Genomic DNA, 23,406 nt, shown 5'->3' with positions numbered 1-23,406 from the left:
TTTTTTTTTTTACTTTTAGAAACTAAAATTTGAATTTTCTTCATTTCAATCATTAAAATTTGAAAATTTAAATTTTCATCTGTTAAAAACAAGTGATATATTAACACTTCACATGTTCAAAAACAAAATAATTATTTATTAACATGAGAAAATATTGGATTGGGCTTTGTCCACAAGTTCATAACATAAGAGATATTGCTTTATGTAATTCTGTTGCTTCTTGCATTTGTGATTTGGTGCACTCTCTTCTGAATACTTGTCAATACAACATGTATCTCATTTACTTAAAAGATATTTTAATCTAAAAAAAATAATATAAAAAATATTATATAAAAATTGAATCATATAAAAAAAAAAACAAGTAACATAGGATCATTTATCTATCCGCCACTTAGTGTGTGTGTGGGGGGATGGTTTCGTGCACTCTCTTCTAAATACTTGTCAATACAACGTGTATCTCATTTACTTAAAAGATATTTTAATCTAAAAATAAATAATATAAAAAATATTATATGAAAATTGAATCATATAAAAAAAAAAAACAAGTAACATAGGATCATTTATCTAACCGCCGCCACTCATGACTAATCTACATGATATTTTAGAATCATTTGAAAACTAAACTTTTAGCTAAAAACAAAGTAATTAACTATAATCCCAAATGGGAAAGGTTAGGGATACACATCTTTCTTAACAAACTCCCTCCTATTTTAATGTTTCTCTAATTTTAATTTTTTTAATAAATTTAATCAATAGAAAATAATATATTTAAAGGAGTGTATTAAAAATGCGTTGCTATCACGAATCACAAACTTAATATAGCCCAACCCACTAAGCCCGATTGCAAAATCACTCAATTAAACCTTAATCTCGTGGACCACAAAAATACCTTGGTTTCAATTTGGACCATAAGAAAATAAAAATCCCAATTAACAAGAAGCAAGCAAACTTGGAAGGCATTGACTTTTATTAATTGAGACTATGTTAGAAAAAAGATATTCTGCCATGGAAATTGTCATGGCGGTAGTCATCATTCTAAAAGTAATTAATACAGTGGTTATCATATTAACTTAATGTAGTGGTCATTATGTTAACTTCCAAAATTGCATGTATTTAAAAAGGCACAGTGTACTAAATAAAGGTAGAGAAAATTCACCAAGCTTTCTTTTCGGGCTATGTCTTATCTTTTGTTTCCTGTCATTGTAGAGACTCAAACACGATAGATGAATGACTTGACATGGCATGGTTTTGTTTTCGGGCTATTAAGGTTCTGTCGTTTTTATTTCATTCTTAGTGGGGTTGGCATGAAAGTGTGGTTGTGGTGCTAATATACCACTGGGTTTTATATGACAAAGGCCAAAAGTTAACATAATACCATCACAAATGATCAAACAAACTTTCAACAAGCAGGTTATAAACTCATTCATTATATGGCAGCACTCAAAAGCAGAAAAAATGAAGCATGAACTGAAAAAACACAATTATAATTAATATTTAAGAAAGAAAAAAACACAATTTTTGATCAAATAAGAACTTATAAAAAAAAAGAATCTTATCATGATTCCGTCAAAAGAACTTATTATGATTCTACAAGACTCGGACAATCATATTTAATAATTTTCACCTTTCTTCTTCCTTTCTGATCACTTTTATTCGTTGTGCTGCTTCATCGTTTACTTTTTCTTCTCACCACTTACTTTATTATGCTCATCAAATCAAGATACCTTCTGCTACGACCCTTTTAATTTCTATTTGCAGCTTCCATTTCGCCTTATCATTAAAAGATCGAGTTGTCTATTAATAATATATATATATATTATATCTTTTTACATGCATGCTTGGAACTCTGGTGTGTGTTTGAATTCAGATTATCATGCCAAATCACTTTGAAATACAAACCAACATAATTTTATATAAATATACACATCTTTAGTTTTATGTTAAAGATTCAATAGGTTTAGAATTAATTGAGTGGAAGTAATTTTAGGTGATTTTTGCTTTGAATCAAAATTTTATACTATATTAAATTGTACTACTAATTTACTTTTAGAAATTAACTTATTCAATAAAAAATACATTAAGAATATTAAAAATATTCAAACATAAAATCTCATTACTTCAAAGATCAATTTTTCAAAATCTATTTCATTCAAACTTATTTTGCAATCACCCACTTACTCAAGTCATTGGCTTTTAGTTATAAATCTTGAACGTGAGAAGGATGTAATTTTATTATAGGTACTCTTCATTTTTCTTAGAGAGAGAGAGAGAAAATGATTTTTTTTCTCTTCCTTTTAAATAAATAAGATATTTTAATGTCCCTTTTTAAGATTTAGAAAATTAAAAGATCTCTCAATCTAAAAGTTCGATCAATAATATTATAACAAATTTAAAAAGTATATTTGGAAGAGTTATTTGAGTTTATGAATATGATATATGAATTTCTCATGATGAATTTTTTTCTTATTTCGATAAATTTTTAATAAAAAGTAATAAATAAGTAGTTAACCAAACTACACCTTTTAAACTAAAGTCCAAAAGGGTGGTTAACGGTTTTTCTTTAATAAAAAGAATTAATGATAAAGAATTGATGATAAAGTACAGAAAACAGATATTTTTAGGCTTTAATAATATTAGTGATGGACTCATGGGGCAGCAAGCAAGAGATGCAAACTGAATAGAAAATAAAAAGGAGAGAGGGAGAATAAACCAATAAGATACTTTATTGCAAAGTGCAAAGCATATATAATAACTTTAACTTATTGAGTTTGCTAAAATAATCAGTGGGTATCTCTGTTTAAGACTTTCAACTTATGTTTCGTTCATTCAATTCTCAACAAAACTTAAACTGGGTCATTCTTAATTCAATGATTCGGTCTTCTACACGCTAAGGGTTTTAGACTTTCAACATCCACTTTGCTAGATACCAATTGAAAATTCACATACCCGCCGACTTTACAGCATTCTCGACAGTAGGGGTTTAATTTGATTGTTGGACAAAAATATCTTTAGAATTAAACATAAAATAGAAATATTGATTTGATTTTTAATTTAAATATCACATCAAATTTTAATCAAACCAAACCAAATTAATTTTTTAATTGTTTGATTTGATTTCATGTTTATTAATTTTTTTATTATATTATTTAAAAATAAATTTTATTTAACATATTTTACTTAAAAAAATATTATTTTCATTTTTATTTAATATTAATATAAAATTTTATTATTAACTCTTTTTTAATATAATAATAATATATGTATCACTTCATGTTTAATACTATTTTAATACTATTAATATATTTTTTTAACACATGAAAGTAAAATATATATTACAAGGAAAAATAATAAATTATTTAATGTTTGTTATTAATTATCACAATAAAAATTAATCTAATCATGGGTTGTTCCGATTTTTTCTAACAACATCTGAACATTAAACCAAACAACAAAAAAATATGTGACTTTTTTATTATTTTTATTGTATTTTTCAATTTAAGTGATTTTTTTTTAATCAATTTGACCCTTTATAAACAATTTGGTTGGATTTTGAACACCATCACTTTGGCCCATGTAATATAAGCTGTTTGATCTGAAATATTTACCCAATGATCAATGATTATTTATCAGATGCTCCCCTATTATATTCCGATCATTTTCCACCGTAGACTCTGGATTTCTGGAAATGGAAATCAAATTCCAACAATCACGACCCAAAGTTGGAAGAAGGAAGCATCCAATATAATATATATATATAGAATAAACAAACCAGGACACTAATTAAACGTAAGACACAAAACAGGAGAAGGTTTTGATACCACTTCACATTTGATATAAGTCAATAAAGAATATATATGCTCATGGGACCCACTAACCAACACTATAAACTAGTGAAAGTAGAGCTGTCAAAACCGGTCAGCCCGGTCCACGTGGGTTAACCCGCAACAGGTTGAGCTAAAAATGGGCTAGCTCAGCTCGACTCACTTTTGTGTGGGTTAACAAAATACCAGTTCGGTCCGACCCATCACGGGTTGGTGAGTTATGGGGACTAATTCACTTTTTTGCCTTTTTTGTAAAAAAAATAAAAATTATTCCAAAAAACTTAAAATAAAATCCAATATAAAAATCAAACTAAATCAAATCCAAACATTTAATATTAAAGTGATTGAAGTCTTCAAAATAAACATTCAACATTAAGATAATTGAAATTTAAATGTCATCAAAAATAAATTTCTAAACTATTGAAATTAAACATTAGAGTCATGGACTGTGTCAACTTCAGAATAACTTCCTCTTCTTTCTCAACATCACCATTAATTTCATTTACAAAGACAAAAAAAAAATTAAACAATATTATTAATAAGTCAAATAAATAAAACAACACACGTTATTATTGTTATGATTATTTTAAGAACAATTATTGTTATATTTTTACTCATGACTTCATATTTATTATGTGAGCGAGAAATTATATAAATGTGAGATTTACTCACATTATTGTTATGATTATTTTAAGAACAATTGTTATGATGATATGCTATAAAACTATACTCATATCTTTGATGATTTTAAAGTTAAGTTAATTATTTTATATTTTACTCTTTTTACTTATTTAAATATTAATAAATATGAAATATACATGTTATAAGAAAATATATTATAAGTTACTTCAATAAATCATAATATTTGATATATTCTATTTTATGATGATAACCCCATGAAAAGATTGATCATCAATATGTTTAATTTTAAAAGATATTTATAATATTTACAAATTTTATTTATAATAAATTATTTATAATAAATTATTTATAATAAATTATAAAATAATAAAAAATTTATTTTATAAATATTTTATAATACAAAAGTTTAATGAATTTAAATTTAAATAATCATAAATTTATATTTACTATTTTTTTTTAATTTATATACACAAGGAGCAAATCATGGAAATTTATATTTACTATTTTCTTTTTAATCTGACCTTTACAACTATTTACTATAAAATGGAAATATGAAAACAATTATATGTTTAACAATAAAAATTGAAGAGATAGCATGTTACAATAAATTTCAGAGGATCAAAATAAAAAATTTATAAAAATAAGAAAACTAAGATTATAATATAACTTTAGCAGTTCCTTTAAGCAAGTAATGATGGAGTGAATTTGGCAGCAATAAGAATGAAAATGAAAGATTGAAGGCTAGTTTTATGCAAATATTCTCTTTCGACGGATTTGTTGGGCTGGTTGCATCTCCATCCAGGTAAAATAATTAAAATGAACAATACAACCTCCCCACATCACCACCAATTTCAACCATTGGTTTGATGGTAATTTGGAATGGGTTGAGTTGACATGTATTCACCATTATGTTCATTGATTATGAAGGGATCCAAAACCTCCCCCTGTGTTAACTGTAATATATAACAACTGACTAATTATTCATTTATTAATTCATGTTTGGGACAGTTTTATTTTCTAACTGTTTTTGTTTTTGTAATATTTTTTGCTGCTGCTTTACTTGTTGTAATTTCTTAGAATATCTTTAACTAATACAACAACACTAAACATTGATTTGAAGCAAAAGTATACTAATCATTTTCAACAATTGAAAAATCATTTAATTACATAATTCAAGAATTTACCTAATTAATGAGAGTCTACAATTTTGCAAAAATTTACCATATAAGATTCAACAAGATGCAACTTTAAATTGATGGAAATGTATATAGATAGAATTATAGTCAACTAAGCTGGTTCATTGTGTCTTTAAGACTAACATTTGTATTCTTAAGGTCAGAGGATGCCTTGTCCACATGCAAAGATGACAAACAATTGTGTTTTACTAATTTCAACTTCATAATTCAAGTTCTAAAAGCCTACATTTCCATATTTTTATTTAGGATACAGGCAGAAATTGATCATTCTCAGTTCTCACCTTAGTGTCAATCTCTCATCCATTAGTGAAACTTGTCTATCCAGTTCCTGTATTCAACACATAAATAATGAACTTAAGAAAGGATTAAAAGATACACACGCGAGGATAAAAATAAGATTAAATTAGAAATTTGGTTCCTACACCTGACATCATTTTTTTCATTTTAGTCCTTGTCTTGGTCACATTAGTCACTACATAATTTTTTTTTTTATAAAAAAACTACACTGGGTCTCTACACTTGACACATTATTTAGTTTTGGTGCCAATAGGTGGGGGAAAAGCAATATAACTTTAATAAATGGTACAGGCTAGGGACTACCAAAATGTTGAGTTTTTACATTAAGGGACTAAAACAATCTTGAATATAGGGATTAAATTTATACTCTAACAAAAAAAAGCAACTAACCTCATTCATATCGTGCCATGTTTTTCAATGTATCCAATCCTTACATGTAAACAATTTTTATAGAAATATTTATTCTTACATACGCAAGAACGAGGAATCCATAATTAATAGGAGCAACAATATGAAAATATGATAAAAAAAAAACTCAAATAAGATATTAGTTACACATTTTCGAATCTAGTGATCACTGGCCCTTTCCAGTTCTGAGTAATACCATTAGTAAGCTATTATTATCTCCTACTTTATTGAATACATTTCAAAGTAATAGGTTTATGTGAGACACTTTCATTGATATAATAAAATACTAATATATTTCTCTTAATTAAACGTGGAGCTCCTAATAAAATTCTCTTGTCTCGATCCGTAAAGAATATGACATTCTAATATAAAAAAATCTAAACATAAATGGAAAATTAATTAAAGCAATCTGTGAGATCATGGAAGTGAATTAAGTCAGTTAGATTAGGTTTACAAAACAAAAATCTGGTTTCCTTTTCAAATGAAATGCTCAAGTGCAGTCTATTTATTTAACATGTATAGGTGTTTTTGAAAATTTTGCCAGATCATTTTAAAAATCAGGCTAATTAAACTTTTATATTTCAAGTTCATATGCATGATAATAAATTAGATCCAAACTCTAAAGGCATATAGTGACCCTGCAGGATTCTAAAGCTAAAGAAAAACATTTAAATTATTAAATTGTGACTATAACATATAAGTAACAAGTGGCAAACAGGAGGAATAAATACACAAAAATACCAAAAAAAGCTACTCTTCCATGATTGCAGAACCAAATGGTGAATAAGAAAATAGTAAAGTGGCTAGGGAAAAGAAATGTGACACCAACTATCTCCATAAACAACAGCCAGTAAATAAAATCATTGAAAACACATAATGTTTCTTCACTAGGTATTCTTATGGCACTCGATAGCTAGTATCCAAACGTTATCTATTAAGATATCAATTACAAATATTCAACATTCCAACTCCATAGCAAAGCAAATTAAAGTAATAAAGTGAAGACATCGCTCAATACTTGACCCAATTATATATACTAAGCATCTAAAACTAGCAATAACAGATATTTAGTAGTTTACCAAAACAGAACAAAATAATAGTGAAAACAGAATTATCTACACAAAATAATAGTTAAGCTGACATGTGATAGTAACCTGTGTAAAGATATCCTTTGACACATCAAAATGGGGGCCCTTTTCAGCTAAGACTACCGCAGCACCATTGGCAGCATATAAATTAGAAGAATGTTGAATCAGAACCTACAAATGTTTGAAAATAAAAGAGATACATATCAAATAATACAATTTCATTATTAGGACAATATTTTAATTATATAAATAATAGGTAAAAGCACATACAATGCACAACTCTAAAATTGAAATTTAGTTACAATTATGAAGAATGGAGGCAGCATGGATCAAACTCCTGACCACTTACCATAATGAACGGGGAAACGTTTGAGAAGGTAATATTCCACCACGGGCCATAGATGCAGAAAATGCCATATTACCAAAGTGGATGTAGCACTTGCAACCTTTGTGGAAAATTCCAAAATTAGAGTTGTTTTCAATTAAAATCTCCTATAACAATAAGTACTTAGTGAGAATGATAAAACACCAATAAAATAACTTCAAAGTAATGAAGATGATTCAAGTCCAAAGGCCGAAATTAAGAACAAGGAAGAGTATAGTGTCCCTGAACATGCTAATTCCTGCTTTGTTTCAAACTGGAATATGTCAAGAACTTTAGGAAGAGTATAATGGCCTAACATATTCAGCATGGTAGTGCATTTATTAACACCTCTACTTTCATAGTTTCACTACAAGACAGTCCAAAACACAAAAAACTCAGCAAGCCTTTTCAACAAAAACTGAAAGTTTTCGAAACAAAAAAAAAATGAGAAAAATAAAAGAGACTAATGATCAACAGAAACTAACACCAAGACCAAGCCTTTTCTGAAAGGAACCTACTATGCAGCATTCTTATCTTGCCATTGGATGATCGATGTCCTTGCGCATCACCCATCTTTTCCATTCATCCCTATAAACATTGTATACATATTTTTTATCTTAATATTAATTACCTGACTAATCAAGTATGATGTGCTCAACTACATCACCAGTAGAGCTTTCCTCACTTCGAATGTACCTCATAATCCTAACGCAAAATTCCAGAAAAAATTAGAATGTTCAATTGGGATGCATCGTGTTTGTTGTGGACCATTAATTAGTGTGAGCAAGAATGAATCCAAGGAGACAAGCACGGATCCGTCGTTGTGAGTGAATAATAAAAAAATAATTAATTGAGTACTCACAGACAGCATGACGCCAATATCCATGCTTACTAAGATAACTCCAAGCATATATTTAACGTGACTTTACTACTACTCTTTTAGTATTTTTGCTATAATTATTATATTCATAATCTGTTGATATTGAAATTCTTAACGTCCAACAAGGTTGAGTGGGACATTAAAATTCTTCTCACTCCAGTTTTCCTTGTTCTTTATCAAAATAAATATATGAAAAAGAGAAAGCTGAAATGAGACTATATCTTACGATAGAGCACGTACTCATTATATGTACTAGAGTATAGAAATAAGAAAGCAAAGATATCAATTAATATTGCATATGTTCAGACACAAAAGTACTTTTATTAAAATTAAAATGCGCATTCTTCAATGGAGATAAAAAAACAACAAATAGCCACAAAAAGTAATCAGTTATTCTTAGTATGCTTTATTCACAAAAGTAACATGATGATTAGACAATGTTTAAAATTCTTAGTATGTTGTGTGTCAGAAAACACCAGGATAACATCGAAAAATTGAACAATAAAAAAGTGACATTTCAAGACTTACACGTTTGACAAAAGACAGCATGAGACCAAACAAAGCCCCATCACAATGGATGTAGAACCTGTCTCGTGAAAATCCTGCCTCTTCTAGTTTCTTTATTACCAGATCAAGGTCATCCATTGCTCCCTTCACAGTTGTACCTGCAATGTTTCAGTGAGAGAGTCAGAATCAAAAAGAGAAGAGAGAGGGCACAGGGAAGAGTCAGAGAGAGAAACAGAGGAGGAGAAAGTTACCTATGTTCACATTCACAATTGCTGGCTTGTCCTTGTGACAAAGAAGCTTGGCCTCAAAACCATCACAATCAATCTCACCAGACCAAAGAGTGTTAATCTTCACACATTCCATTCTGTACATTCTAGCAGTTTTGAAAACAGAATAATGTCATTCATGTGAGGCATATAAAATCCCATTAGGGAACACCTCTCTCCTACAAACAAAAGTCATTTCACCACATTAGACCTATTTCAAGTTTTCTACAGCAACATACACAAAACTAGCAGAATTACTAACCCCACTAGGATGCCATGGAGATTGCCTTCTGTGCCTCAGTTTGTTATATAGCCCCAATACTCATCTTTCTCGAGTTCCCACAACCGCGCGAACCAGTCCAAAACACCAACCTCAAACTGCCTAGAGTGGACACCATAATTGCTTTCAATGAAGGGATCCCCCAGGTTGTTGATGGGAAAATGCTAAAGCTGAGAGAGTGCATCATAGTCAAAATTCAAATTATATGATAGTTGGTCCTTTCAGTCAGAGATTTTTTGTATTTAGCCAACATGCCTGCCATATAAGCTTCCCTTTCCCCAGTAACCTCATCATCTATATCAGGCTCAGTGACTTCAAGGCACGTGGTGTGAATATTTCTTCCAAGCACTATCTTTCTTTCTCCATTTTTTGTACCATTCTGAACAACCCCATTTCGCTATTTGCAGCACAAGAATTATCTGACTGACATAACACACAAGTGAATTATCAACAAATAGAAAAATCCAAGTGCAAGCAAAATAAACTATGAACATAAAACTCAATCATCACTCCTTATCAAACATTTTTCTGGAAATCGCCATTCTAAAAAAAAGAAATGAAACAATTCTAACCAAAAAGCTCGAACTGCTATACATGTTCGTCTACACATATCCATGTTAGACATTTCTAATTGCATTAAATAGTATTCATTTCACTTTATTATTTTTTAAGCTTTTCCCGCAATCAAATCAAAGAGGCTGTTTTGTCAAAAGGCAACAACTTTATCCATGCGCCACACACCCTCAATCTGTAATGGCTCATACTTAATTTTAAAACAATAATTCTAACTTTTAATTTAAGATTTTTGTTTTATATTAATTTTATGTGCCGTATTATAAGCCCTTTCATGTCTTACAATCTCAACCAACTTTCATTTAAATATCCTCCACGAAAAAAAAGCATTTATAAAAAAAGGAAGTAAGCTTAGAAGGCTTCCAAAGAAGAAGAAAATAAAAACAGATTTACCAGAAAAGGAACTAATTCAGCATATCTCAACCCAAAACCAAAGTAACATGATGAAATGCTCTGTTTCGGAGATAATATACTCAAATAGTCAAATGAAAGAACAAAAATTCACAACTATAAGTAAAGAAGAATAGGCACAAACACAATGAACTACAATTTACAAGCAAGAACAACATCTCTCTGACCATAAAACCAGAAAAACTCATTAAGTAATAAACGAAGCTAAGAAAAGTTCAAAAATCTAAGTATGACAAAGGCCCAAAGTTAACATAATACCATCACAAATGATCAAACAAACTTTCAACAAGCAGGTTATAAACTCATTCATTATATGGCAGCACTCAAAAGCAGGAAAAATGAAGCATGAACTGAAAAAACACAATTATAATTAATATTTAAGAAAGAAAAAAACACAATTTTTTATCAAATAAGAACTTATATAAAAAAAAAAGAATCTTATCATGATTCCGTCAAAAGAACTTATTATGATTCTACAAGACTCGGACAATTATATTTAATAATTTTCACATTTCTTCTTCCTTTCTGACTTTTATTCGTTGTGCTGCTTCATCGTTTACTTTTTCTTCTCACCACTTACTTTATTATGCTCATCAAATCAAGATACCTTCTCTACGACCCTTTTAATTTCTATTTGCAGCTTCCATTTCGCCTTATCATTAAAAGAGTTGTCTATTAATAATATATATATATATTATCTTTTTACATGCATGCTTGGAACTCTGGTGTGTGTTTGAATTCAGATTATCATGCCAAATCACTTTGAAATACGAACCAACATAATTTTATATAAATATACACATCTTTAGTTTTATGTTAAAGATTTCAATAGGTTTAGAATTAATTGACTGGAAGTAATTTTAGGTGATTTTTGCTTTGAATCAAAATTATATTAAATTGTACAACTAATTTACTTTTAGAAATTAACTTATTCAATAAAAAAATACATTAAGAATAAAAATATTCAAACATAAAATCTCATTACTTCACAGATCAATTTTTCAAAATCTATTTCATTCAAACTTATTTTGCAATCACCCACTTACTCAAGTCATTGGCTTTTAGTTATAAATCTTGCACGTGAGAAGGATGTAATTTTATTATAGGTACTCTTCATTTTTCTTAGAGAGAGAGAGAGAGAGAAAATGATTTTTTTCTCTTCCTTTTAAATAAATAAGATATTTTAATGTCCCTTTTTAAGATTTAGAAAATCAAAAGATCTCTCAATCTAAAAGTTCGATCAATAATATTATAACAAATTTAAGAAGCATATTTGGAAGAGTTATTTGAGTTTATGAATATGATTTATGAATTTCTCATGATGAGTTTTTTTCTTATTTCAATAAATTTTTAATAAAAAGTAATAAATAAGTAGTTAACCAAACTACACCTTTTAAACTAAAGTCCAAAAGGGTGGTTAACGGTTTTTGTTTGATAAAAAGAATTAATGATAAAGTACAGAAAACAGATATTTTTAGGCTTTAATAATATTAGTGATGGACTCATGGGGCAGCAAGCAAGAGATGCAAACTGAATAGAAAATAAAAAGGAGAGAGGGAGAATAAACCAAGAAGATACTTTATTGCAAAGTGCAAAGCATATATAATAACTTTAACTTATTGAGTTTGTTAAAATAATCAGTGGGTATCTCTGTTTAAGACTTTAACTTATGTTTCGTTCATTCAAGGAAAGACCATTCTCAACAAAACTTAAATCGGTCTTCTACAACGCTAAGGGTTTTAGACTTTCAACATCCACTTTGCCAGATACCAATTGAAAATTCACATACCCGCCGACTTTACAGCATTTTCGACAGTAAGGGTGTAATTTGATTGTTGGACAAAAATATCTTTAGAATTAAACATAAAATATAAATATTGATTTGATTTTTAATTTAAATATTACATCAAATTTTAATCAAACTCAATCAAACCAAATCAATTTTTTATAGTTTGATGTGATTTCATATTTTTTAATTTTTTTATTATATTATTTAAAAATAAATTTTATTTAACATATTTTACTTAAAAAATATTATTTTCACTTTTATTTAACATTAATATAAAATTTTATTTTTAACTCTTTTTTAATACAATAATAACTTATCTATCACTTCATGTTTAATACTATTTTCAATAATATTAATATATTTCTTTAATACATGAAAGTAAAATATATATTACGAACTAAAGGAAAAATAATAAATTATTTAATATTTGTTATTAATTATCATGATAAAAATTAATCTAATCATGGGTTTATTCGGTTTGTTCCGAGTTTTTCTAACATGATCTGAAAATTAAACCAAACAACAACAAAATATGTGACTTTTTTATTATTTGTTTTGTAATTTTCAATTTAAGTGAATATTTATTTATTTTTTGAATCAATTTGACCATTTATAAACAATTTGGTTGGATTTTGAACACCATCACTTTGGCCCATGTAATATAAGCCTTTTGATCTGAAATATTTACCCAATGATCAATGATTATTTATCAGATGTTCCCCTATTATATTCCGATCATTTTCCACCGTAGACTCTGGATTTCTGGAAATGGAAATCAAATTCCAACAATCACGACCCAAAGTTGGAAGAAGGAAGCATCCAATATAATATATATAGAATAAACAAACCACAGGACACTAATTAAACGTGACACACAAAACAGGAGAAGGTTTCGATACCACTTCACATTTAATGTAAGTCAATAAATTAAGAATATATATGCTCTTGGAACCGCATACCAACACTATAAATTACTAAGGAGAATCAAACTCTATTCATCAACAACAAAAAAAGAAAGCTCTAGCATTTCATTTGCAACACACTTACACAACCCTCTCCTTTCCATTTGGCCTCGAGTAGAAGAGAAAGATGAGTGTAGAAATTTTGGATGGTGCCACCATTGTCAACTTCCTTCAGGATGAAGAAGCATTCAGTGTCTCAGTTCTTAACCGGTTCTCTCACCTTGACACAGACAATGATGGTCTTCTCTCGTATGCAGAGATGTTGAAGGAGCTCCAAAGCCTGAGGGTGTTGGAAACGCACTTCGGTATTGATGTGGAGCCAGACCCAGATGAGCTTGCTCGTGTTTATGAATCCTTGTTCGTACAATTCGATCACAACTTGAATGGCACAATTGATCTCGACGAATTCAAGAAGGAAACGAAGCAGATGATGCTTGCCATGGCAGATGGATTGGGTTTCTTGCCGGTTCAGATGGTCTTGGAAGAAGACAGCATCCTTAAAAAAGCTGTTGAAAGAGAGTCCAATAAAGTGGCTGCTTAATTAAGTACTACTTTATTCAAGAAGCTTGCCATTCACAGAGTTCTGCTATTGTTGTAACATTTTAATGTTCTGTTTCTTGTTATTACTTGTTCCAGTCAAAAGTCTTAAACTGCTTTTTTTTTTTTTTGAATTCCTTGTTCACAGAGTACTACTTTATGACAGTTACAATTTTATTTTATTTTAATTAAGAAAAATTTAAGTAAGTTGAATGGCGGGACTCATTAGACATATCTCAAGGTTAATTGACACTTACAGAAATAATTATCTGTTAATTGTACACTAACGAAATTGGAATTCATATTGAGGAATTAAATTGTTGTTATTAAGTATGAGAGTATGTGTTAATTGTACACTTACTTATAGTTTTATTTGTTATTATTTTTTTTGTTATGCATTTAGTGTATTTCAAGATTGTTAATATAAAGGAAAGTATAAGTTTCAGCTTTCATTTCATAGTATTAGAATATCTTTCCTGTTTCCAAGAAGTGGTGTTTGAGTTCAATTGTTCTTGAGGGTTCCACTAAACAACTAAACACTTGCACCGAGAGTTGAAAATGCAATTTTGACAACTTAATTAGACATGGCAATTAGGTGGGTCGGGTACGGATATTGTCTCCCCAATCTCTTATCCCGATTCCTTAATATATTCCTATACCCGTATCCAATACCCGACGGGTTTGAGTCTATTGTCCCATCCCCGTACCCGTCGGGTATCGGGTATCCCTAACCCCGTTCCACACATCATTTAGAAAAATATTTTTTTTTGTAAAAAATTATTAAAAATTTGATTTTAGAAAAAAAATAAATTGATTGTTAAACATTTATTTTTAACTACTTATATATCAATAAATTTATTATAACGCGTGTGTCTACATAAATAGTTAAGAAAATAATATTAAATTATGTAAAAATTTTAAAATAAAATTAACTAGTAATAAAAATTATATGTCTTTTGATTAAATTATGCAAAAATTCTAAAGATTTTAAGTGGTGGGGCGGGTTCGGGTTCGAGACGGGTTTAGTAATCTCATACCCGTACCCATACCCGACTTTTGGTTATCGGGGAAAACCCGAACCCGAACCCATACCCGGTCAACTCGGGTATTATCCGTCAAAGTCGGGACGGATTCGGACGGGTACCCACAGGTACGGATTTTCTTACCATGTCTAAACTTAATCATAGCATTGCCAATTTTAAAGATCCTACGTCATATTTGAAGAACAAGTTTGAAGAAGAACATAATAATTTAAAAGTTTTTTTTTTCAACTTACAAATGAGAGTATTGTGAGCATTTTTTTATTAAATTACATTGTCTTCCCTATAATTTTATCAAATTTGTCTTTATATCTCTCTTTTTTGTATACACAAAATCTCATTAATTATTTAAAAATATTACATAAATACGCTCTTAATTATTTAAAAAATATTTCACCGTATATCCTTATAAGAAAAGTTGTTGTAATCGTTAAGAAAATAGAATTGTCTACAAGTGTACAATCTCAATAAACTTCAGGTTGTCAATATAATTTTCTCTTTTTTTTTTTAAGTTTTGGAAAATTTAAAGATCTCTCAATTTAAAGTACAGCAATTATATGACTTAATCAAAAAGTGTTCGGAATGGTGAATATTATTTGTGATTTTCTTTAGTTACTTTTAAACTTATTTCAATCAAACTTATAAATAATTTTTTATTTAATAAAATTTTTTAAATAGGTACAAACTAAGCTATACCCTTTAAGTCAAGTGCAAACGGGTGGTTATGGGTTTTTCTTTTTTCTTTTTTTTTTTAAAAAAAAGAAAAAACTGCCAATAAAGTACAGAAAACAGATTTTTTGACGCCTTGATATTAGTCAGGTGGCAGCAAGTTGTAAACTGAATAGTAGAGAGAGAGGGAATAAACCCAGAAGATCCTTTATTGCAAAGTGCAAAGCATAATCAGTGGGTATCCCTGTTTAAGACTTTCAACTTGTGCTTCAATCTTCACTGATTCGGTCTACACGTTAAGGGTTTTAGTTTTAGACTTTGCCGAATGCCAATTATGTATTATTCCCCAACCCTCACTATTTCTTTTTTTATTAGTAGGAATTGAAGATTTATAACACTTAATAAAAACGTCCTCACTTATGACCCGTGTAATCTAAGCAGTTTGATTTAAATATTTAGCCCCGTGATCAATGGTTTCTAGAATGCAGACACGGGAAAATTCCAACAATCAGGACCAAGGGTTGGAAGGAAACTTCCAATTTAGTCCTTTAACTAAAGAACAAACAAAGTAGCACACTAAATAAACGTGGGACACAAAACAGGAGAAACTTTCGATACCATTTCATCTTTGGTTTATAAGGAATCTATGCTCTCGGAACCAACTACCTGCACTATAAATTACTAGGAGGAATCAAACTCTTCGTCAAAGCACTAGCATTTGCAAACACACAACCCTCTCCTCTCCTAATCCATAAAAACTATCTTTCATTTGGCCTCGAGTAGAAGAGAAAGATGAGTGTAGAAATTTTGGATGGTGCCACCATTGTCAACTTCCTTCAGGATGAAGAAGCATTCAGTGCCTCAGTTCTTAACCGGTTCGCCTACCTTGACACAGACAATGATGGCCTTCTCTCGTATGCGGAGATGTTGAAGGAGCTCCAAAGCTTGAGGGTGTTGGAAACGCACTTTGGTATTGATGTGGAGCCAGACCCAGATGAGCTTGCTCGTGTTTATGAATCCTTGTTCGTACAATTCGATCACAACTTGAATGGCACCATTGATCTCGACGAATTCAAGAAGGAAACGAAGCAGATGATGCTTGCCATGGCAAATGGATTGGGCTTCTTGCCGGTTCAGATGGTCTTGGAAGAAGACAGCATCCTCAAAAAAGCTGTTGAAAGGGAGTTCCCAAAAGTGGCTTCTTAAGTACTAATTTACTCAAGCCTGTAATTCAAAAAGTTCTAGTATTGTAATATTTTTAATGTCCTGTTTTATATTACTGTTTCCAGTATAACGACTTACACTGGCTTTTTTGTAATAAATTCCTCATGGTCGTGAACTGATCTTAATGACTTTTTACACATCCATAAAGGAAAAATTACACCTGAGAATGATGAAATTATTACTGTCTAAATCCAAAAGCCATATCAATACTAATCTTGAATTTTTTTTCACACCCTATTTTTTACACTAGTCTGTTATCTCTTCTCTTCCATTCTCTTTTCTTTCATGAAGTGTATGCACTCACTTGGTGTACAAATATTATTTTCCTATTAGTACTTTGGTTATTATTTGACTTTCCGAATAGGCTGCAATAAGGATTTTAACATGCTACGCAAACATAACATTTCCCGTCACTCAACCCGATAAGCAATATCCCACCACCAACATCAAAAACATCAACATGAACTTGGCATACCATGGAGGAATTTTAGTTTGTTTTCGAAATAATGGTCTATGGGTTATCCAAGTTCTATCCATCAAATTACTATGATACTCCCTAAGTTACAAGAACATATACATCTCAGGAGCCTGAATGAAGGAGAGAATTCCTTCACCAAACAACTCAAACAGTGATACCAGGGTACGTCCTGAGTTAAGCTCGTCCTTCCAAACCTGGGTGAGAGCAGCAGATGTCTTCAATGCCTGAGTATCACCCCCGTTACTTCTAACTTCTCCATCTAAAGTAGTCTCATTTTTCATCTGTGTGTTAGATGATGATGAGCCAATTATTGAATCGGCTGAAGAAGCTTGAGTCCCTGCCTCCTCTTGCTCGTGATTCATTAGGTCCACACCAATCTCACCATCCGTAGCAGCTTTTTTCAAAGGTGGCTGCTGTTCCAATTGCTCAGGGCTTGCCTTGCGTTTATCTTAATAATCAATCATGTACAAACAAATCATGGAGAAGTACAAAGCTGATAATTGATACTTTGGTTTGACAAAACCACAGAACAGACATGCGAACGTCTCAATTGGACCAACTGCAAACTTTATTAAATAATCACAACACTGATCTATAAGATAAAACCATTGGAAAGTTAGCGCCTCCTAGTACATCAGTTATCAAGAACTTCTTAAGAAAATAAGAACCAAGTAACAGAACTTGTAACTGCTGCAATATTATCTGAATTATAAACAGAAGTGATCTGAAAGCATTACTTCTGTACATGAATATTTAGATGATATCCTAGTATAGTATAGAAGCATGATTACCAGCTTGTTTACTAGTTCATTAGCATATTCCTGGTCAAATGGTCAGTTACTTTTAATGAAAAGATTTCATAATTTCTTTTTATAAACATAAAAATGTATCATTATTCAATTACTTAGAAATGTTAGACTAAAGTGAACAAGAAATTACTGGCATTCGATAGACATATACTTCTAAGTGTATTTTATTACAAGATACAAGAGGTAGACCTTTCACAACTCAAACAAAAATTCCCAGATGAATATTCTAAAAAGCTATTAAGATTACCGGATTTTAGGTATAGAGGCAGGAATTGATATAAAAGAGAATGAAACTCTAATTAATATAAATTATAAAGTTTGATGTATTACAATGTATTGACGTGTTGGTTATGTTCATAAAACCTAGAGCACTAGACCATATTATTAATCCTATTTATAATTATAATCCCATCTAATTAGGGGAATGAATTAGGAAAAGATAAGGAAATATGGTAAACAATCCAAAGAGACAATGAGGAAATAAGAAAAAGTGTCTTCCCTCCTATGAGCAGGTTAAAAAAATGATACTGAGATTTCCTAAACTAATGACCAATATTTTCTTGGGTAACGAGGAAAATACTCACGAGTTGAAGTAAGAACTTTTGCATTGGTCTTCCAGACAGCATGAAGGGGAGGAGATGGAAAAGTTGGGAAAATCTTTAGTCGATCATATATACACTGACCTGCAGCACGCTGAATGATACGTTACATACAATTATCAGAACAACCATATTATACTAACTGAGACAGACATTCTTCAGTTGTAAAATCACCTATTTTTTACTAACAAGTGTCTATATGTGACAGCATATCTTACCAGCAAGGCTCCATAAACCAGCCAAGCTTCATGCCTTTTCATTTCATTTTTCTGCATCTCAAGAAGCATCTCTGGTTCAAGAAGTCGCATATATGTTTCAAGGTTCGGCAGCAAAAGAAGGCGAACCTACTTCCAGTGTAACAATAAACATTAAAAACATATCACAGCCTCATATGTAAGCATCAAATATAACTTGAGTGAAACTAAGAAATACATCATATACCATGCAAGGCTTTTTTAAAAATTAGTCGTTTAAACCCCAAAGTTCCAAATCTCACTTCAATTAAATTTTGTCCTCAAGATTATGATATATATAAACTATGTTACTTGCCCGCTCTATAATTATATATGAATAAACATCAAGCAAGAAGCACCTTTATTTATCCCCAAACCAAGACTTTAACAAAGGTGTCAACTCTCAAGATGCTTCACAAGTTCACAATATTGAAAAAATAATGAAATAGCATGTTCTTCCCACATTAAGCATAGGAACCTAATGATAAGATGATGAAAAACATATATAGTCATTGCATTCTGAAGTTATCATCTTAACCAACATAAGTATATCATAGGTTGAGATCAAAACCTTAAGGATTAAATCAATCAATTTCAATTAGTGATAAAAAGGATTAAGAAATAGGTTGAGCTTAAAGGATCAAATCTGTTAAGTCAGCTGAATACAAAGTTAACTTCTTTTCCTGTCTTTCCTCTGACCCAAGAGCAGCCTCTTCCTTCAATTCACCTCCAACAATTTTTTGTATGAAAAAAATTTTAATCTGCTCTTTCTGATGCCATGCAAGACCAAATTCTACTATACACATTGCAGGGTTATATTCCAACATAGAATAAATACAAATGTGCTGGTACATTGATTTTTCTCTTTCACAATATTTTTTCCAATTTTGGCCTTTGACTAATTCCATAATTGCCAACAACATAGACAGGCACATACCACGTTGGGACCCAGTGCTCCTAACCCCTGAATTGCACCATAGTGTTGCGTCAATGCCTTCTTGGGATCCAAGAATGCATTCAGCAATGTTTTTGTCAACCGAGACTGGAGATTACTGTAAACATGTCCAAACCTGCATGAAACAAGCATTTAAAGCAAGAAAATTTGCAATAGAATAAATAAGAGCCCAACAAATAAGCCACACAATACTTTGAAACTAGGCAAACAAGATACCTAAAATCATAAAGCAAAACTGGATTTTCCAGCTTACAACTCAATGATTCAACTGTTTGTACCAAATTTTACATCTTCAAAGGCCAACGACTAAGCCAGGAAAATGCTTGATAACTCAACAAAAAGCATAAGCTTTAATCATACAAATTCACCAAATAAAACCATTTAAGTGTGCCTTTGAACTGGATCTCCAAAAACAAAGGTGAATTTGAAAGGAAATACACAATAAATTTAGTATTGTTTGGCATTGCTACTACAAAATCAAAAGACACATAGAACAAATTGCAACAACCAACAAATAAATAGGATACCATACCAATAAATGTATTGAGTGATAATTGCTTGTTTCCATTAATGCAAAACATATAACAGAATAGATAGAGGATATCTCACCTTTTGCATATTGAGGCAACCAGATTAGCCGTAGAGTCTCTAAGTTCCCAGTGGTTGTCTGCCAACCTACTGCCCAACCTTTTAGCAACAAGGCAGGTCACAACAGATGGCATCAACTGGTGTAGCTGAAGCATGCAAAAACAGAAAGAAAAAGAGGTAAAGAGATGGTTTCACATTAACTCATTCATGTGAACCAAGTAACATACTAAGATCTAAATGGCCTTTCGGAAAACACATTTTATGACAAAACACTGTGGTGTCATTTGATCCATGCAGCTAACCCCACATATATGGAAAGACTTTTCTAGTTATTCATTCTACTTCATTTCACAACCCTACAAATTATTAAACTAGGATATTGATATTTACAAATTAAAATATAAACATGGAAACCACTTTATTAGATAATAAAAGCCATTAAGTACTAACAAATGGACATGACTTTCTGAATCTGCCCCATTGCTATCTTGCAAGAAAAAAACCATACCAGAAAACAGAACCCAAGCTGATGGGGCAGCCTACACGGCAAGAGACAAGAAAGTATAGCAGTAAGTACATTTGTTTTATTTGCCTTCAAATTTATGGGGCAAACAGGTCATGGGTTGTTAGGGCCATCTTTATAGACAAGTCAACTTAAATATCTCAGGATGCTTTCATAATTCAATGAACAACAGAATTCCAAATAGAAAATGATAAAACAACCAACATTTATGTAAATATTAATAATACTATGTTGATTATACAAAGATCGTACTATGTCAACTCTAAACCCTAAATCAACAAGAGGCAAACTTACATATGGTTCAATATGGATGTGAGGGTTTTGCAGAAGGCTACTAACAACTCGCATCAAGGCAAATAGAAGAGGATAATTATTCAAACCACGGGAAACCTGACAAGAATGGAGAAGCGTGCATTTGTAATGAGCTACAATAAGGAGAATTTTCCATTTTTATCAACCATTATCATAAATAGACAAATATTATTACCTCATCAGCTATAAAGCATGTGAAATAAGGAACTAGTGGATGAAGTCCTGAATCAGTAGCCAAACTTACTAATGCCTCTTTAAAGAGAACTGATTCAGACTCACTCAAAGTAAGCTCGGCCACTTTGTCAAAATACAGCTGCAAGAAACAATAAAACAAATGAAAATGAACCACAAGATGAGAAAACAAAATAGCTCATGGTGGCTTAATAATTTTGAAACCTGAAGCTCTCTGGATAATACATGCTTAACAGGCAATTTGATGTCAACTGGAAGGTTATCATCTTTCTGCTCATGTTTTTTGACATCAGAAGGAGCTGAAATTACTGCAAATAAAATAATAAGTAAATAAGTATTCTTAAAAGGGGCAGGGGAGTACAAGTTACAGATAAATTGGAAGAAGTAACAAATAATAGATCTTGAAGCATTAAGCTGCCAAACGGTTCCTGTTTGTTTGCATCATTGTATGCATATAAATATATACTAATATTTCTGAAAATCAGTCTATTTATAATTGGATTTATAAGCTTTTCTCGTCTACCATTTCCAATTTATAGTGACTTAGTGCTTATGAAGATGCTGATAATTTTTTAATCTAACACGTGATAGTTAATATTTTTTTTAATAATTAATAACGTTTAAATCTAAATTTTGAGACTAAAATTATATAATTAGATAAAAAAAAAAGAACAAAATAGATAAATAATTTTAAAAAAAGATCAAAATAAAAAATTAAAGACATCTAGAGAGATAAAAATATAATTTTACCTTCCTCTTAATACAATTTCTCTTCCCATAATCATAAATATCTTTTTTTTGAAGAATGAGAAACAATTCTGGACCACCCATTCATAATCATTTTCTATATATATATATATATTTTTATCAGCAATCATCTTCTATATATGATCATACACAGAGGAGAACATTTATAGCTGGGGCGCGAGCTAAAGTACATGGTCATGGCAATTGATCTATCAAGGATCTCTGTCCGGCCATTCAAAGCAAGTGAAGAAGCTGACGATGTATTGTTATGGTTGGGAGATGCAAGGGTGACTCAGTACACACGATTAGAGACATGTGGGTCCAGGTCAGAAGCTTTGACATTCCTGAAAGATGAGTGTGTTTACCCCTTACGCCGGTCAATATGCCTTGATGATCGTTCCATAGGGATTGTTTGGGTGCTTCCTTATTCGGGTGATGAAAGGTACAAAGCTGACTTGGGATATGCCTTAGGGGTCAACTATTGGGGCAATGGGATAGCCACTAAGGCACTGAAGATTGTTTTGTCCCAAGTCTTCCACGATTTCCCTCACTTGAGAAGGTTGCAAGCTTATACTTATTTGGACAACAAGGCTTCCCAGAGGGTGTTGGAGAAGGTTGGGTTCCATAGGGAGGGGATAATCAGAGATTTGTACTTTAAGGGGAAGAGTGATGATTTCTATATTTTTAGATTTTTGTCAACAGATGAAATTCCTTCTTTGATTGCTTAATTAGTAATTGGTAATAAGTGGACATGGTTATCTCTTTTGCTGCATTTGGTACAACTATTGCAATTTAATTTGTTTTTTGAGCAATTTGTTTTCAGTAACATTAATATTCTCGAATCACTTACTTATAATTTAATAGTTTTATTTCTTTTCTTCACACCTTTCCTTTCTTTTTTTTACTGTCAGGGTATATTATTAGTTCACATTGGTTGAGTTGACCTTAATTATTTGCCGAGCGTGTTGAGTAATTAATTTATATATATATATATATATTCCACATTAATTTATGTA

General features: G+C 30.7%; 5 protein-coding genes across 6 annotated transcripts; 3 read left to right on the top strand and 2 right to left on the bottom strand.

Moving 5' to 3' along the window:
• Positions 1-8,451: 8,451 nt before the first annotated feature.
• LOC100803953 (serine decarboxylase) lies at positions 8,452-10,345 on the bottom strand. The gene is made up of 6 exons (XM_041011863.1): positions 10,322-10,345; positions 10,001-10,146; positions 9,842-9,919; positions 9,455-9,576; positions 9,283-9,361; positions 8,452-8,521 (listed from the first exon to the last, which is right to left on the bottom strand). Exons 1-6 carry the CDS (start codon positions 10,343-10,345, stop codon positions 8,452-8,454), a joined length of 519 nt encoding a protein of 172 aa, XP_040867797.1.
• A 3,064-nt stretch (positions 10,346-13,409) lies between these two features.
• Positions 13,410-14,136, top strand: LOC100791068 (uncharacterized). Its single transcript, XM_003552650.4, has one exon. The coding sequence runs from the start codon at positions 13,612-13,614 to the stop codon at positions 14,023-14,025; it is 414 nt and encodes a 137-aa protein (XP_003552698.1). The 5' UTR covers positions 13,410-13,611; the 3' UTR covers positions 14,026-14,136.
• Positions 14,137-16,406: 2,270 nt separating this feature from the next.
• On the top strand, positions 16,407-17,189 carry LOC100500379 (calcium-binding EF-hand protein). Its single transcript, NM_001250212.2, has one exon. It carries the CDS (start codon positions 16,523-16,525, stop codon positions 16,934-16,936), a length of 414 nt encoding a protein of 137 aa, NP_001237141.2. The 5' UTR covers positions 16,407-16,522; the 3' UTR covers positions 16,937-17,189.
• Positions 17,190-17,402: 213 nt separating this feature from the next.
• On the bottom strand, positions 17,403-22,649 carry LOC100803416 (transcription initiation factor TFIID subunit 6). 2 transcript variants are annotated; one of them, XM_041012231.1, is made up of 9 exons: positions 22,541-22,649; positions 21,848-21,951; positions 21,627-21,764; positions 21,434-21,529; positions 20,638-20,762; positions 20,011-20,143; positions 19,059-19,184; positions 18,826-18,934; positions 17,403-18,024 (listed from the first exon to the last, which is right to left on the bottom strand). In XM_041012231.1, exons 1-9 carry the CDS (start codon positions 22,587-22,589, stop codon positions 17,882-17,884), a joined length of 1,023 nt encoding a protein of 340 aa, XP_040868165.1. In that variant the 5' UTR covers positions 22,590-22,649; the 3' UTR covers positions 17,403-17,881. The 2 variants fall into 2 exon arrangements, with proteins under 2 accessions (XP_040868165.1, XP_006603040.3); XM_006602977.4 differs by having other exon boundaries at positions 17,403-17,880.
• LOC100802886 (putative [ribosomal protein S5]-alanine N-acetyltransferase) lies at positions 22,582-23,156 on the top strand. Its single transcript, XM_003551778.5, has one exon. It carries the CDS (start codon positions 22,582-22,584, stop codon positions 23,116-23,118), a length of 537 nt encoding a protein of 178 aa, XP_003551826.1. The 3' UTR covers positions 23,119-23,156.
• Positions 23,157-23,406: the final 250 nt, after the last annotated feature.

Source organism: Glycine max, chromosome 18 (assembly GCF_000004515.6).
Source record: "Glycine max cultivar Williams 82 chromosome 18, Glycine_max_v4.0, whole genome shotgun sequence".
Taxonomy (NCBI): Eukaryota; Viridiplantae; Streptophyta; class Magnoliopsida; order Fabales; family Fabaceae; genus Glycine; species Glycine max.
Note: the sequence above shows the minus strand (reverse complement) of the source record. Positions and strands in the feature narration are given on the sequence as shown.